Below are 17,958 nucleotides of genomic sequence, written 5' to 3' on the forward strand. Positions count from 1 at the left end.
TTAATGTGACTTGCCTTATTACTGCTAAACTCATTGGGGGACATTTTATGAATATTGGTCCAAAGGATAAAGGTAAAAGAATAAATATTTTTGAACTGCTGTAGAAAGTTAGTTAGATTCTGATTGGTATTTGCTTTTCCGGCTTTTTCCTCCGATAATGACAGCCAAATTCCCAGCAAGGTAATTTATGTGTGCATGGAAAGCATAGTACAGTAATATAAAGACATGTTCAACTGCCTGGATCCCTAGAACTAGTGCTCCTTTTTTTTTTTTGGGGGGGGGGGGGGGGGGGGGGGGTATTCGACAAATCCCCTGGGTACAAGCCTAGCTCTACAGGCAAGGAAGTGTGTGTGTGTGTGTGTGTGTGTGTCTTCCACACTTCACTACACCTGGTGTTTAATGTAAACACAAATGGGCTTCAACAAAAATGTTACTAGTTTCACCTATTCCTTGCTGTGTTTTCTTTTCCCACTCTTCTCACAGCTTGCTCTGATCATATATATTTAAACCCTGAACAATGCAAGGCAAAACACGATATCTTCCAAGTGAAGGCCTAATGCAGTAAAATTTTTTAATAATTTTGCAGTTCATACTATTTGACAGAAGATTGTAATGATGGATATTTCTTATGTTGGGCGATATGGCCAACATATTGCGAGTGTGTCGGCGGGTGTGTACCCCCGATATGTATGTGAATAACGTAGTTTAGACCCATTGCATTGGCTAAGCAGCACAGTCGATGGCTGATATACATCTGCAGCTATATTGGCGTATCTGGCTGTGTGTACGCGGCAGACGGCCCATACACTTACTGCAGGGACTGACGTCACAGCTGAGCAGGCCTATTCATAAGCCCACCCAGCTATGACATCAGCCGATCGGTAAGTGTGTATACTAACCTGAATCTGCCTGTGTGATGGCCATTCGCCGTCTAGTTGACCTAGTGTATACCAGCTTTAGAAACTGTTGCATCTTTTAAGTTTAGTCTTCATTTATGCAGTTTACACACGGTTGCTGAATTTAAAGTGCACACTGTGATATAGCACTCTGATACGGATCGGAACAATATACTGTATATCATATACACATTGTATATAGTGTGTATGCCCAATCCGGCCTTCATTGCTTCGTCCCATCTACAATTCTGCATGTCAGATTGGCTGATGCAATGAATGACTGGTGCTGTTACATGCAGCATGTAATGAGACTGCACGCCATCGTATACCAGATGGTGCAGTGCGTGTACGGCGCACAAGGTTTATCATTAAATTGCACAATTGTATGGTTTATACCCAGCTTAAGCAATCAACTCTCATTGTCAATGCACCTAGTATACACAAATGAAATTCTTAGAAAGTAGATGATATGAGAAAGTATACACAAGCGTTGGCAAGAGAGTTTATCTTGTTTAATTCCTGGCCTTGTGTGAATGTTTGCTGTATTTTTTTGTTCTTTTCATTGTCTGGTGCTTGTTAACTCCCCCAAATAATGCTATGTGAACAGAAGACCTCTACCAGGATTGTGAACATTTTCTGCAATAGTACAAATAGTTTGATTTTCTTATTGAAAAATAAAGCAAATAAAAAAACTATTTTTGTATGAAGTACCCACACAAATCAAATGTAACCAAATTCGGCAGTGTTTTTTTTTTTTTTTTTTTTTAATTTGAAAAGGGGTCCACAAGAAAACGTGAGATATATAAATATATATTCCAGAGGTAGGTGGCACTCCCCAATATGCAGCGTTTGCAGGTGCTCTCAAAGGACCAAACTGAAAATAGCAGTAAATAATATAAAAATAATAACTCTGGCACTTGAGAAATAAATGCAATAATGTAACAGATGGGGTGACTGATGACAGAAATAATACATGTCACTTCCGGTTGGTGGAACACATGTGGAATGCTAACTCTTGGGAATCGGTATGATTTTCCCGCCGGACCCATGCCCGGCGGCATCCCGTCAGAGGAGGAAATCCCGATCGTCAAAGGTAAGTATATAGTAACCTATTTCTACTCCCTAACCCTCCCTTAGGGGTGCCTAACCCCCCCCTTCCCCGCCACCTAAACCTAATTCCCCCCCCCCCCCCCCACCCGGGTGCGCCTAAAGCTAACCTCCCGGGGGGGTGCCTAACCCTAAGTCCCCCTCCCCCGGGAACCCTAAACCTAACCCCCCTGCGGCTATCCGCGCCCCTTTGATCGGGATGTCGGGCTCCTGGCATATGTCTAATGACTTTCGTCGGCATATCGACGCCTGTCTTTGGACCCTTGCCGGGATATGACAGTCGGGAAGCCGGCTGTCGGGATTAGGTCCGCTGGCTTCCCGACTGCATACCAACTCTTGTCCATTAGACCATCTGGTTTGTTTCCACACAGGCAAACTAAGGGCATCTGTTATGTCATGATCCGCTGCAGGACCACTGTTCCACCAGTGGTTCTATGCTATTGTGTGCCCCTGTCATTATCGGTACTGTTATCTACAGGATAGGGTGCTGTTATGCTAAGCAAAGTATGAACGGTCAGTGGCACTCACCTTTCCGATAGCTGCAGCTGTCGTTGCTCTAACACTACAGCAGGGACAGCACTGTGCTGGGCTGCACATGCTGCGATGCCCAGTGGAGCTGGCTAGGAGGTGAGACCCAGCACTAGGCTGATGCGCTGTGGGCTCTGGCGGGGAGTGCCGGAGGGGGGACTTTTCACTTCAGCATATGAGATGTTCTTACATCTCATTGGTACTGTTTTGCCTCGGTAAAGAGGTGAAGCAGGAAGAGTTATAGCGGCACGATGCGTGCTGCTATAATACATCTCCCCCAATGTGGCTAATTACAAAAGTCAAGTCATGGAGAAGTCATAGAAAACAGGATAAAGCCAAAGATTCATTAAATCCCTTAGGTAATAAGGTGTCCAATTTGTGGATCCACCTGCAAGTTCGAGAAGTCTAAGGGCTCTGTCACCGCCCCTAGCCAAAACTGGAACATGGTTAATGATATGGTAGCACAGTATATTGAAGTATGTAACACAAAGTATTTTTCAAATAACACAAACTTTAATTCACAACAGTTGTTGATTTGCCACCATATTGATTTTAAAAAAATCCACACTCTTGTGCCAGAAAAACCAAGACAGCCGCTTGCATTATACATGCCCCTACACCTAGCATTGAATGGTATCTACAACAATTGCAGTACTATATATAGGCAGATATTCCTGCAATCTTGTCATATACTTTACAGTGAAGATGGCAGTGTATCATAAGTGACTTTGAACAAGGTTTGATAGGAGATGCCAGAGAGACGGGTCACTTCATCTCCGAAATCACCACAAAATTAGTTGTTACACATGAAAAAATGTCAACACCAGGGAAGACATCCAGCATGTCACGCTACTGTGACCAACGAAAAACTGTGGATGAATGTGGGCAGCGACATCCAACTGGTGTGCAACATTGCCACAGATGACATCAAAAAGTAATGCTGCAACCATAAGAAACATCAGCGTTTGACCAGTGCAACCTTCCCTTTTTTCTATGGGGTACAGGAGCCGACTGGCCACACAGGTTCCTTTGCTGACACCCGCTGCACAAGGTTCAGTGCATTGCCTTGGCTCGCAAGATAACTGGAAGCATGTAGCCTGGTCTAACAAATCGAAGTTACAACTATTTTGGGAGATGGACAGTTACACGTGGAGAGAGCCACATGGGGCAATGGACCTCGCATGCGAAAAAGGTACAGTCCAGATTATGCCTGGAGTAGAATTCCTCTGAGTTTGGCGTCATGAGTTTATGAATGCCGTTCAGTCGCTAATTTGCGGTGCAAGTCGCATTAAGAAAGAATTGCTTTCCAGAACACACGTGTGGTTCCAAAGCACAAAAAGTTATTTATGTAAAAAGGGGTAACACGATGTAAAAAGCAACAAAATAGTACAGCTGATACATACCCACAACATGTAAGAACTTCTGTAATAAAAAAGCAGTTATATAAATAACAAACATACTCATAGGTTAAATGGCTTCTAAAGAAATGAATCCTAATAAACCTTATCCTGTATATATTTTTATTCCCATGGAGTTAGAAATCAATATTTATTAAAGAGGATTATTTGAAATGGGAAAAAGTTATATTCCAGCTCAGTAGCTCTACCATTAGCGTTAATGCAGTGCACAAAGGTCAGCAGCAAAATGTCCATAAAAATGATTGTTTTTGAGACCCGAACATAAACGAGTAAAAACAAACCGCTTATCTGTACCTATAATACTGTTAATTGTATGTAAGATTTTAAATACCTTTACATTTTTAATACTTGACTTGCAGTTCCCAAAAATCACATATTGCCCATTTTTGGTGCAATCAAAGCTCAACAGATGCATTAAGCTCTGGTAAGTGATAAAGTGGAGAGTGATAAATGACCAACCAATCAGGTCCTGTAATTTTTAAAACAGCCTGTAAAATGACAGTTAGGAGCTGAGTGGTTGGTCATTTATCACTCTCCACTATATCACTTCCCAGAGCTTAATACAGGGGTAGCCAACCCTGGTCCTCGAGAACTATCAACAGTGCAGCATGTTTTCCAGGCCTCCTCACACAATAGTGAAATAATTAGCTCCACCTGCGGATCTTTTCAAATGTGTTAGTGAGTATTGAATACACGGTTTACTGTTTACCAGCTAGGTGGTCTAGAAAATGTGAACTGTTCATAGCTCTCGAGGACCGAGGTTGGCTACCCCTGGCTTAATACATCTGGCCCCATGATGGGTTGCTCCTCTGTGTCTCTTATTTCTCCCCACATGTTGTGTATGTACACTGGTCTTTAGGTACACAAAGTTGTACCTGTGAACCAAGGGAAGCCGGCCTTTTTATAATTCATCTGTTTTGTAAATTTTCCATGAATGAGTAGAGCAGTCGTTCTCAAACTCGGCCCTCAGGACCCCACACAGTTCACTTTTTCCAGGTCACCCAGCAGGTGCACAGGTGTACTCATTACAGTGGAGCTAATTATTTCACTTGAGATTCTGTGAGGAGACCTGGAAAACATGAACTGTTTGGGGTCCTGAGGACCGAGTTTGAGAACCTGTGGAGTAGATAATAGATCCCTCTGCAATGTTATTCTTTATCAGAGGTAACATAGTTTTAAAGCTTGTGTCTTAAGCTGGGTACACAGTCACACTAAACGATTTGCCAATTTCCGATGGATTGGAATGACAAAACGTTCAAAGCTTCCAGTGTGTACACGCTATTTGTGCTCTCGTGGGGTCGTCCGTCGCATTTCAGATCAAGCTGAAGCCCTGACTGATGACCACATGCATTTGGATGCGGCAGGGGAAAGACATAGATCGTGTGGTCGTTGACCAGATTGCGTGGTGTGTACGGCCTGCACAATATGTCGTTCCATCGCATCTGCCGTCGGTCGGCTACACAGGTCGTGTACCCGGCTTTAGACTTTTGACTTCCTGAAAAAAATTACCACCAAAGAGCCATTAATGAGGCAAAATCCTCTCCACGTTGCTTTATCTTTTTGATTACAAACTTTTATTGACTTTAAACATATTTTCTCTGTATTTTTTACCAGCGATGCCACACAGACTTCCCTTAGTGATTCCAATCCATGATGGTCTTATCAAACATGTTGTATTTTACACCCAGGGCCATAATAGGGTTTAACAACTCTCTGTTTCGCCCCCACTCCCTTTGCGCATGACATCATACGCAAAGGGGGCAGGGACGCCAGCACCCTTTAGTGCAGCAGTGCCAGCAGCATCTTCTAGTCGCTACGGGTGGCACTGCCATTGTGATACTGGCTGCAGGGTGCTGGTTCAGGTACCCTGCTAGCAAATACCAGGGACTGTGGGGCAGTGACGGTGCCGCCCAGAGCCCTGCGCTTTTACGATGGCACAGATGCTGTAGTGGTTAGAGTTACTGCCTCACAGCATGAGGTTAAGAGTTCAAATCTGGGTCATGGCTCATCTGTATGGAGTGTGTATGTTCTCCCCATGCATGTGTGGGTTTATTCCAGGTTTTGCTGTGTTCTTCCAGATGCTAAAAAAGATTAGCCCTATTGCGTAATGTGTATGTGTGTATCCATGTGATAGGGAATATAGATAAGCTCATTGGGACTGATTGGAATGACTGAAATATTCTCTGTGAAGTGCTGTGGAATATGTGCGTGGTATATAATTAACTTTTAACATTATGTAGAAAGGTAGTCCCTATAATAAAGTGCCTAACTTACTTTACAACACAATGTATAGTGTCGTTGGTAGCATTTGGTAGTCAGTTAATAAACGCTAACATGTATTAGTGAAGATGGGCACATATAAATTCCTGCTATTACAGTTCTATTAAGAAAAAAAATACATAAGAGTTAGCAATCTATAAATAGCCATCCCTGGCAGCACCTACCCCCTCCCTCTGCCTTCCAGCAGCAGGACCCAGAGCTGGTGTGATCTGCTATTGGATTAAAATAGCCTCATCTGTCCTGCCCTCCCATGCCTGGGCCGTTGGCCGCAGAGTCCCAGCATTGTTTGGGAGTAGCAGGAATGTGAAGATGGCTGCAGACCTGGGAGAGCTGCTGGTCCCTTACATGCCCACCATCAGGGTGCCCAAGTCAGGGGACAGGGTCTACAAGACGGAGTGCGCCTTCTCCTATGAGTCCCCTGTGAGTGAGTCCCCTATGTGTGATCTGTGGTCCCCGTTCCCCTCCTCCCGGCACAGCTCTCTCCCCGCATGCATTTGTTTTGCTTTTTGTAGTGAAATCACACGTGTAGGGAGATGTGCAGCCTCTAATAGGACGGTCCTCCACCATCGCCACGGCTGCTCATTAATTAATTTCCGTGGTGTGATCAGTGACCCCACCGGCGGTGTGTGAGTGCTGAGCTTTCTCCACGTGGTGGGTGTTGCAGTCACCTACCCAGTAATAACACCCGATGTTACATATCACAGGTGTGCTGCTCCTTATTACATGTGTGCTATCCGTTGTCACAGGTGTGCCGCCCCTTATTACAGGTGAGCTGCCCCTTATTACAAGTGTGCCGCCCCTTATTACAGGTGAGCTGCCCCTTGCCACAAGTGTGCTGCTCCTTATTACAGGTGAGCTGCCCGTTATCAAAGGGGTGCTGCTTGTTGTTCCTTCCCTGACCTTGGTAGAGGTAAGGTAGGGAAGCTCAAAGTGTGTCGACAGCCGGTTTTTATACAATGTTAGGAAACCACCTGACTCAATGGGTCATTCCTGTGTAAACATAAAGCATAATAAAGGATTAAGGGGCCTATGTATGAAGCTGTTTCTTAAATAAAACTATGTAGAAACTACAGATGCTGTATAATTTGATGTATTGTACCCATGTACTACTGGCACAATGCAGAAGATTTCACAGAAGAGCAAAGTGCTAGTTAGCACTTCAGATCGCAGTCTCCTACCATCTGACCCCGGCCGGCTCGGGAAGCTGGCGCTGTGCACATGCGCAGTGTTCGCTTCCCCCAGAGATCTTTAACTTCTGTGAAAGACTTCTACGTTTTGCCGGGGATATAACTTGCAGGGACAACGGTTACCACAACCGCTGTCCCTGTGAGTTTCCCTTTGTACATAACGGGGATTTTCATCAAAAATGAAAATCGTTAATAATCACGGCAGTTCTGCGATTATTAGTACATAGACCCCTTAGCTGTATTTAAATCAAAAAGTTCTACAATGTTACATGCTCGCTGTGAAATGACAGTCACATGACCAGTAAATAAACATGTCTGCATGTGAAATTAGCACAGTTATTGGACAGCATAAATTTGTTTTTGGTGTTTTTATTAAGTGCTTTATCCAAGTTATTAATTTTGCTATGTAGCCTTTTTTTAATACTATATGTGTTCCAATATAAAAATGATAAAGGAAGGGGGGTATAGAGGAGCATGATTATGCTCATAGGCTAACTTGTCACCGATCACTGGAAGTTTTGTCCAAAACTTCCCTTTACCAACAACATGATAAGGAATTGCTGTGGGAATTGTTAGCTTTCTGTATTCTTCCACATTATTGCTCTATTAATCAGGAGCACCACTTTATCGCCTCTGAATTGTGCCGGCTTATGTCATATCTACTTTGTGTTTTGTGAGCTAGCATTATGGCTGCATAGGAACGGTTTGGTATCTTTGTCCAGAGATTTACTATGTTGTCCATACATAATAAATGTCATTTAGGACAAATGTCCATGTTTACATTAATCTTTGGTCAATAGAAATATTCAGACATCTGCTCCAAAGCAAAACTTAATGTAACTACTACTATTGGAGGCATATGTATCAAAGCTTGATGTGAGATATATATCACCAACCAATCAGCTTCTAACTTACATTTTGCAGGCTGTGTTTAAAAAATGATAGTTTGGAACTGGTTGGTTGGTGATCTATATTTCACAATATTATCTCACATCAAGCTTTTATATATATGCCCCCAAAGCCATTAATGGGACATCTAGAACTTTCTACATTTTAGAAGCCTTTTTAAACTCGTACCCTTTCATGTAGTGAATGCTAGTTTTTAAATGTAACAGATTTTTGAATAATTATTTGGTAAATTTTTTTATTCTGTAGTTGAAAAGAATAAATAGTATATTTTTTTTTTTACTGAATTTAATTGTGCAAATAGATTGAATCACTATATAATAATTATATGAGTGCTGTGTTAAACAACCCAAGTCCATTTTAAAAGTGACTCAGCTGCCTGGCGTTCATCACGACTGCTGCAGAAGTTATTTTTATCCATACTCCTCAGGTCTCAAGTGTCAGGCAGCAGTTTACCCACCCAGTGAAATCCAGCAATTTGAAGAGGCCTGTACAGTGAGCCAAATGAAAGGCCATTGATCTTAATTCAGTATTAAGAAAAAGAAGGAATGCTGTGACAGTGAACACATTGTTTATGTATTATTTAAAGGGCACTGGTCACCTACACACTAGTGAGGCCATTTTGTTGACTGAACAATACTTGCCTACTTTTGTTTTGATTTGCCAAAGTACAATAACACCTAATGTGCAACTTCCTCTGCCCAAGGAGAGTGTCTTCTCCACCCATGGGTATACCTGGTACCTCCCATTGGTGTGTCTAGCAACACCAGCCCAGGTGTAAACAGTTAGATTCAGGCACTCCAGGGGGACTTAGGCTGCGGGAGGGGGGAAGTTAGGGTTAGGGTCCGGACATGGTGGGGGAGGGGGTTAGGTTCAGGCAACGTCGGGGGGAGGTTAGGGTATGGCACCAAGGGGGGAGAGTTAGGATTAGGCACTTACCAGGAGGGTTAGGGAGGGTTAGTATGAGGGTACAAAAAAGGAGGGTTAGGGGGTAAATAGGACGGGAATAGAACAGTACTCACCGTTCCCCTGTCGGGATTCGAACCATCAGGATGCCGCTGTTTGTGTACTGACAGCCGGCATCTCATCCGTCGGTATAAAACAACAAAGAAAAATTGCTTAGAAGAGATTTGTGGTTGGGTTTTGCTGAAAATCGAACAAACTCGAACTTTTGGGTTCCGAGTCAAACCGAGGCCTGGCTCAGATCACTTTGGGGTTCTGAGTTTTAGGTTGCATTTAAGTTCCTTCCTAAGTGATTTCATGTGCTGCGAGGTGGTCAAAATTGACTGGAAATTACTGCAAATTAATGTTATTTATGTTAATAAAACGTTAGGAACAAAAACATGTCTAAGGGCCTCATTCATTACCGATCGCAACTGCGATTACGCATGCAGATGGGCGGTTGTTGCATTCTGTGAATGTGTATGTATCGCAGTGTGCGTGCATGAAAGCTCTACTGCGATCGCATTGGCTACGCAGCCCCATCGCAGAGTGATTGACAGGAAGTGAGCGTTTGGGGGTGGTGACGGGACGGGACGGGGGGGCGGTGAAACGCAGGCATGCCAGTGTGTTTGAACGCTGTTACGCAGTGTGGCCGTGCAATGAGGTTATCAATTTCTAAATAAGTGTGCGTGAGGCGTACGATGGTACTCGATGTTACCAAAGATTTCGCAGACTTGCCAAGTATTACGGATGTGTGTAAGGTGAAGTGGGCATCCTCATGTTGGGCTGCGACGGCATTGCGAAAGCAATCATTAGAAAATTTTCGCAGTGGGACTGCGTGCGTAAACGCAGTTGCGATCATAATGAATCAGGCCCCAAGTTACATGATTTTAGCAATTTTTTTTATCAAGTTTTAAATAAATAAAAACCCAAAACTGAACAAAAACAGTTGAGGGTGGTTTTGCCAAAACCAAAACATGACAATAATTTAAAAAGAGAACCATAACATGAGGGTCTGCGCACAGCTCTGCTTATAACACATGCCTTGTGCTCATGATTGTTCTTGCTGTTCTGTAATATATGCACGTATTGGCTAGGACACCTGTGTTGTGCTGGACTTTTACGACGTCATGTCATCGGAAAGGGAATGAAATACCAGCGGCTGAAGGTAAAGTTTAGCCGCCGGTTCAAATCCCGACAGCTGATGCCCGACAGGATGAAGTACCCTAACCCTCCCTTAGTGGTCCCTAACCTCCCCCCGGGGCTGCCTATCCCTAACCCCCTCTTACCGCTCCCTAAACCTAACCCTCCTGGGGGGTGCCTAACCCTAACCCTCCCCCCTAGGGGTGCCTAACCCTAACCCTCCCCCCCCAAACCTAACCCTAACCCTGGTAGACTCTCTAATCCTAACCCTCCCCCCGTGTCTAATGCTAAGGGCGCCCCAGACTTACCTTAATTTGGGCTGGCATCCTCTGCGTTCCGGCATCATGATTTACTTTGGCTTCAGCATTTCGACGCCTATGTTAAATCCCTTGCCGGGATTCCGATGTCAGGATTGAGCTGCCGGTCTCATAACTACATCCCATGTCATCACATATGTGCACTGAAAGCTATGCAGGGATCAGTGGGGATAGACTACCTTCCTGGGAGTTTGGGAGCTCTCGCTATATGCCAGGAGTCACCTAATAGGCAACCATGTCACCGTCAGTAAAACTAATGTTGTGTCTGTTAGACTATTAAATAAAAAGAATATAATTGGTCTGCACTGAGGAGACTAATGCTGGGTACACACAAGCGCATCGGAGTGTGTGTATACACGATATGTCTGTAAACAATGTTGTTCACAGACATATCAGGTCGACCCCGCAGCACAGCCGATGCTGACATATTTGGAAGACATATCGTTGCATCTGGCTGTGTGTACAGGCGACACGCCACCCGTCCGTACACTTGCCGCAGTGACCCCGACACTTAAATTTCAAATGTGCGGGCTAATTTAATTGCCTGCCTAGTTGTGATGTCAGCCCAGATATATCGACTGGCCGATTGGTAAGTATGTATGGCTTACCAATCGGTCGCTCTGACGGCAGATTGGTCTGTAGACTGATCTGTCATCATAGTGCGTACCCAGTATTACAGTAGAGTTGTATTTGTGGATTTTACCAGTTGCATGTAAGTCATACTTAAAATACTTTTGTGGGTGGTTACAGGGAATTTAGGCCAAAATGCAGGCGTGTCAGGGCCATTTCCTGTGCGTGTACTAGCCAGTGTCTGCGATTGTGCATGCAGAGAACAAAGCTCCAGCGTCTCAGTTACTGCGGCCATTCCGAGTGAGCATAGACTCACTCGAGGAGTCAATGTTTTCAAGATCTGGGTCCAATGTTACATTTGTGCGCACAGTCGAGGGCTCGGTGGGGACCTCAATACAAATTCCGCAGGCTAATGCATTTTTGCATATTTTAGCTAGCGTTCCCGCTAAGCTGTTTTAGCGGGGCGCGGCGCCGCGCCCTGCCCTCCTTCTGGAGGGCAAAAAGTACCCTGCCCTCCAGAAGGAGGGCAAAAAGCGCCCTGTGCTCACAGCCTGCGGGTGCCGTCTTCACCCACGGGTCGCAGTGCCCCGTGTGTGGAGAAATGTGCAGTGACACGGTCACCGCCGGAGAATAGACGCCGGGCGCATGCGCCTGGCATCTATTCTCCCTGTCTGCAGCGCTTGGGGGCTGCCCGGCGTGTCCGTAAGTGCCGGGCACGCCCCCAAGAGTGATGAAAATGGGACGTGTCTTATAGACACGGCCCCTTTTCAATGGCCACGCCCCCTTGTCGGACGCACGCGCGCCTGAGGCACGCGCACAAAGGTGCCCTCTCTAGCTCCGGTGCCCTGCCTGCCGCCGGAGCTAGAATGAACACTATTAGCAATTGCTAAGTGCCACAATTCACGAATGCATTTGCGTACAACTCTGACTCAGGCCCAATGTCTGGGAGACTCATACATTTCTGAAAGTTCTCCCGGAAGAACAGGCCACACCTGCACCACCTTATCTAATGAAATGCCGGACATGAGGCCTAGTGACACCACTTTCTACATATCGTGCGATCATTATTATTGTTATTATTACATTTTATTTATAAGGCGCCACAAATGGTCCGCAGCGCCATACATACAGTAAAGCGTACACAGAACATTACATTACAATACAGTAACTAAAATATAAACCAAACACAAGTAACAATTAGCAACACAATTCTCCATACACAGTACAGCTCTGAAGGTGAAGGCTGTCATAGAAGTGCTAGAGAAGAAGGCTCTGAGACATTGGGGAGGAGGACCCTGCTCCTAGGAGCTTACAATCATGGCCCTACTCCCTGCTGTATGATGTCGCAAAGTATGGCACTGCATGGACATCGCCCCCAGCACTTACTCACTGGGATCTAGTCATGATTTTTAGCAAATTGTATGTTTTAAAGTCCAGTTTTGTAGAATGCACTAGGTGTATTTATGCATTTATGTGAATTATGGTAGTTTACCTTTGTAGTATAAGCTAAACCCAATTTGTTGTCCAGCTGTATGCATGTTTATGAAATGAAGTGCATTGGGTTATGCCCATAGTTGTCTATCACTTCCCTAGTGAAGCTGGCTTGGCAGGGACTTGATCACCCAGGGCCAGATTCAGATGTGGATTGTATTGCACAACCGCAGGAAAGCGGCTATACAATGCCATCCAATTAGAATGCAGCAGGAGGTGCCTGTAGGAAATAGACACGTTCTGCATCCATCTGCGATCTGAGTGCAGCCTCTGTAGACGCTGCTTCAGATCACTGGTTACTGGTTGCTGCTTTAGCCGAAGCTTACTCAGCCTGGCCAGCTCCTGGCCACTTGCGAGGCCAGGAAATCTGCATCCTACGATGTAGACCCCGGCCTCAGCACCCCGAGACGCCCCAGTTTCTAGCAGCCCAGTGCTGCCTCCTCCCCGCCTCCAAACAGTAGCAGCATGTCAGCCATGCTGCGCTTCACTTGGGAAGTGGGTGGCATCGGGTGGCCCCGAGGAGGTTCCGGGAGACATACCTACTTTTCAGGAAGTCCGGGTGAGTGACCCTACCCAAGATTCGGGAGTCTTCCAGATGTTTCGAGAGGTTAGGCATGTATACGAAAAACATAATGCCATCTCAGAATGGTATTCTGATTATGAAGTAACCATCGGAGTGGGGAAAGTGTAAGGGATTCTCCTCTTTGGCAGGCTACCGGTCCTAATCCAGCCCCACGAAACCTGACCAGCACTTTCGGAGAGTACACGTGTGCGTCCTCTCCAGTCTGCGCTTGCAAAATAAGGATTTACAGGTTTGTTGCATTGGATCACTTTGCTATGCATTGCAACGGGAAACGAGGCAGGGTCTATGATGCGCTACATTGGTCGGACAACCTGTATGCCTGTAAACAGTGATACAGAATGTTACCTGCCACTATTCTCATGGCATGCATGATGGATCTTAACCTACAATTAGCTAAAGGTAAACTGCTTTTAGCATGGAATCAGAATGATAGTATTTTGTTCCCTATGAACGCTACCTAGGGGTTATCAATGACTCTTCCCTCAACTTCACTTGTGCCCTCTCTTCACTTCCCTGGTGCATTTCTGTTGCCTCCATCTTCGTATATGGCCAAGGTTTGCACTTTCATCTTCTGGATGCCACTAAGACCCTTGCCTACTCTCTAATCACTTCCTGCCTTGAGTACTGCAATCTCCTCCTCTCTGGCATGCCTTCACCCATCTGTCCTGAATACAGAGTCAGGACGAATCTCCCTCCTTCTGCTGCCTCTTAGCAAAACATTACACTGGCTCCTCTTTCCCATCGGAATACATTTTGAATTGCTTACCCTCACCTACCCTTTACAGCACTTCCTACATCTCCAACAGGGTTGGGTACGGGATGCTGGCGCTCGGGATCCCGGCGGTCAGAATCCGGATGCCGGCATCCCGACAAGGTTAGGAGACCGACACCTGTCGGTAAGTATCCTACCCCTAAACCTAGCCCTCCCTTCCCACACCCTAAATCTAACCACTGTCCCTAGTGCCTAAACCTAACCCTCCCCCCCCCCTATTGCCTAACCCTCCCCCTAACCCCGCTACTTACTGTTGGGATGCCGGCGCCAGGATTCTGACTGACATAGGGATACCGCACGCCGGGATTTAAACTACATCCCCTCCAACCTTGTGATGAAGTAATCTGTACTCACCCACTTTGTTCTGTCCGATGACTTTCCCATATCCTCCTCTCCTAGCACCACATCACATTTCCACTTGCAGGACGTTACCTAGGCTGCTCCACACTCTTACTACCTGACCAAACTCTTCCCCCCACCCCCAAGGTTTTAAAATGCTCCCTTAATACTCTCCTCCTCACATTTGCCTAACCCGTCCCGTCCTCTTCACGCTACATATGCCCCATCCAATTGTCTCTCAGCACCCCCGTTATCTCGGTTTGTTCTATACCCCAGCTGTATGACGCCTCTCTTCCTCCTGTCTCCTGTCCTCTCCCCTTGTTCTCATGGAAAGGTTTCTTTACATTTGCTCTTCTGATGTAATTGCTATTTTTTTATGGGCGGGAAAAGTGAAAATGCGGCCGAAGCTCCAAACATTGCTGTTTTTAGGGTTTTGACCACATTCCCCATATGTACTAAGCTCCGGAAAGTGAAAATTTCTGGAGCTTGTAATTGATAGGCATTGCCTAATAGAAGCCTATGGTGGTCTTTTCACATTCTTCCCTGGGAGGGATCCAATAGATCCCTCCCAGTGTTCACTGCGGCTCATGCGTAGGCGTGTGCATAAACCCGGAAGCCACCTCTTCGCAAGGGACAGTTGTTTTCGGAAGGGCTGTCCTTTTTTAATTGCATTTGTAGGTGCATACAGGCATTACTAACACTAGTATGCATGCGGGAATTTGCGGGATGTATAGCAATCATAATGTGATGCTTGGAATTGATTGATCGCTTGCTCTTACGTACATATATTTGTATGTGGTAACTGGAGTGCTTACATTTTCATACTTACCGACTTTGTATATATCCTTCCCGGGAGCAGCCCGGACAGCTGCTGCTGCAGGCGGTTCGGGAGCGGGGCCGGACCGGTGATGCAGTTAGGCCCCACCCCTTTCTCGGGAAAGCCACAATTTGTGGGTCTGCGATAAGGGGGCGGGGCTAATTGATGAAATCACAATGTTTATCCCCACCCCCTCCTTGCAAACCTGCAAATTCACCATTAAATCTCCCCTTCACTAGGAAGCGGGCAGGATGTGGGAGATCTGCCTACACTTCCAGGTGTTGGCATGCATGACCTGTGTTGTCCCATACATACACGTTTATGATGATAGGATTCTCCTATACATATAGAGAGGTATTCATGAAAGTTTGGAGAGAGAGCATTGTGAGAGATAAAGGGGTCTATGTGCTAAGCCATGGAGATGAAGTACCAACCAATCTGCTCCTTTCACTTTACAGTGGTGTCTATGGGGTCTATTTACAAGCCTTGGATGGAGATAAAGTGACAACCAACCAGCGCCTAACTGTCATTGCATTCCGGATATTGGTAAATCTGGCAGCACCGCATCACCCATAGAAACCTGTGGTGTGGCTGCCTGCGGGAATGAAGGGATCACAGCAGGTATCGGAGACCCCTGCTGCGGTCCCTCCTTAATACATCAGGGGGATACTTAATATTTGAGGTAAACCCCCGGAAGACGGGTGTTTTCGGGGATTTCACCTCAAATATTCAATGATAAATGGTTCCCTAAGCCTTAAGGCTCATACACACTAGATCAGCGGTTTTCAACCGCTGTGCCATGGCACACTAGCCATGGGTGGTTGTTTAGTGTGCCACAGCGTGACAGCCCGCTGCCGGTCACATTTTAGGATGGACCGGGCAGCGCTGCCGCTGAGCTCCTCTGGGAGGCTTAGACGTGCCCGGACCATGCGTAGAGGCGGCGGTGTGACATCACAGGTCACGCATGCCGCGTTGTCTGTCTGCCTGGCCACTCCCCCATCCCTTCGAAGACCTGCGGAGAGTGCCCGCCGTGGAGGAGGAACCGAGAAGACGGGGACATGAAGAAGCTGGTAAGGTAAGTGAATGGGGGACAAACCATAACGGACACTGATGGGTACGAGAGGGGGAGAGGGGAAAGCAGAATAACGGACAGCGATGGGGGGGAGACAGCAGAACAGACACCTATGAGGAGGAGGGAGAGCAGAACAGACACTGATTGGGAGGAGGTGGAAGAGAGCAGAACAGACACCGAAGGGAAGGAGGGGGGAGTACAATAGCACAGTTGAGGAGAAGGGGACGTGCACAATAACATAGATGAGGAGGGGGGGTGAGCACAACAACACAGATCGTGAGGAGGGGGGATAATAACACAGATGAGGAGGGGGGGCACAAACACACAGATGGAGAGGAGGGAGGACACAATAACACAGAACAGGAAGGGGGGTAGCACAATAACAAGATGGAAAGAAGGGGGGGACACAATAACAATTATGAGGAGGGGGAGCACAATCACACAGATGGGAGAAGAGGGGACAATAACACAGATGGGGAGAAGGGGGGAGCAAAATAACAAAGGGAAGTGAACCAGAGCAGGGACTGTACGGCTGCACCCAGTGACCCCTTCCCCTTCACAGAGTGTAATTCTGAAAATATTGAGGGGGGTGGGGGGGGGGGGGGGGGGGCGTGGCTGTCCCTTAGTTTTCCAGGGGTGCTCGGACCCTAGTACGCCCCTGGGGCCAATGTAGTGTGTTTTATTTCTCTGGGGCCAATGGATGTGAGTTTTATTCCTGTGGAGGCCAAAGTATAGTGTTTTATTCCTGTGGAGGCCAATGTAGTGCGTTTTATTCCTGTGGAGGCCAATGTAGTGTGTTTTATTCCTGTGGAGGCCAATATAGTGTGTTTTATTCCTGTGAAGGCCACTGTAGTGTGTTTTATTCCTGTGAAGGCCAATGTAGTGTGTTTTATTCCTGTTGAGGCCAATGTAGTGTGTTTTATTCCTGTGAAGGCCAATGTAGTGCGTTTTTTTTATGTGGGAGCCAATATGTATGTTTTTTTTATAGGTCGCACACGCCGTATTGCCGGATTATGTGTCTTGGCAATTTTAAAGTCATGCGTAGTGTGCCTCAAGTTGAAAAAGGTTGAAAATCACTGCACTAGACGATGTACTGTATGAGCGATATTGGTGAAAGATATTGGGTGTACACACTGAACAATATCGTTAACGATATCGTTCAGTGACGTCATCCTGCCACATCCCTGAACAGGCACTTTCTGACGATATTGTCAGATTGGCCTACATGTTTGCACGACAGTAAACATCGTTAACGACCTGCGGGAGCACAAATCATTGGTTTTTTGGTACATATACACTGAACGATATAAGAGTCACCCACGTCTAAAAGATGGCAAGAGCGTTGCTTGACAACCAGCGGTAATCTTAGATTACCGCTGTTTGTTAAATCCTGAAAGGGTGGCATAACCCCTTTAGCGAGCGCTAAAGGGGTTATGCTTCATTGATAAATGGGGACCACAGCCTGCAAAATGACAGGAGCTGATTGGTTGGAGCACCATTTAAGATTAGTAACAAGTGATGACAAGCATATAACACGTTATTAAATGGGGCCCTAAGATACATAAGTGGTGATGTAAAAAGTATATAGGG

General features: G+C 46.0%; 1 protein-coding gene across 2 annotated transcripts in view; it reads left to right on the top strand.

The window, feature by feature from the left end:
* The first annotated feature begins 6,432 nt into the window (after nucleotides 1–6,432).
* USP13 (ubiquitin specific peptidase 13) overlaps nucleotides 6,433–17,958 on the top strand; it is a 116,439-nt gene continuing 104,913 nt past the window's right edge. Inside the window, exon 1 of one of the 2 annotated variants that reach the window (XM_088452445.1) lies at nucleotides 6,433–6,649. In XM_088452445.1, coding sequence (XP_088308571.1) covers nucleotides 6,539–6,649 — 111 coding nt within the window. In that variant the 5' untranslated portion in view covers nucleotides 6,433–6,538. Of the gene's footprint in view, nucleotides 6,654–17,958 lie in introns of both variants that reach the window. The other variant, XM_088452444.1, reaches the window with a different exon arrangement.

The sequence above is a fragment of the Taudactylus pleione genome, unplaced genomic scaffold, assembly GCF_031769625.1.
Source record: "Taudactylus pleione unplaced genomic scaffold, aTauple2 ptg000037l, whole genome shotgun sequence".
Lineage (NCBI taxonomy): Eukaryota > Metazoa > Chordata > Amphibia > Anura > Myobatrachidae > Taudactylus > Taudactylus pleione.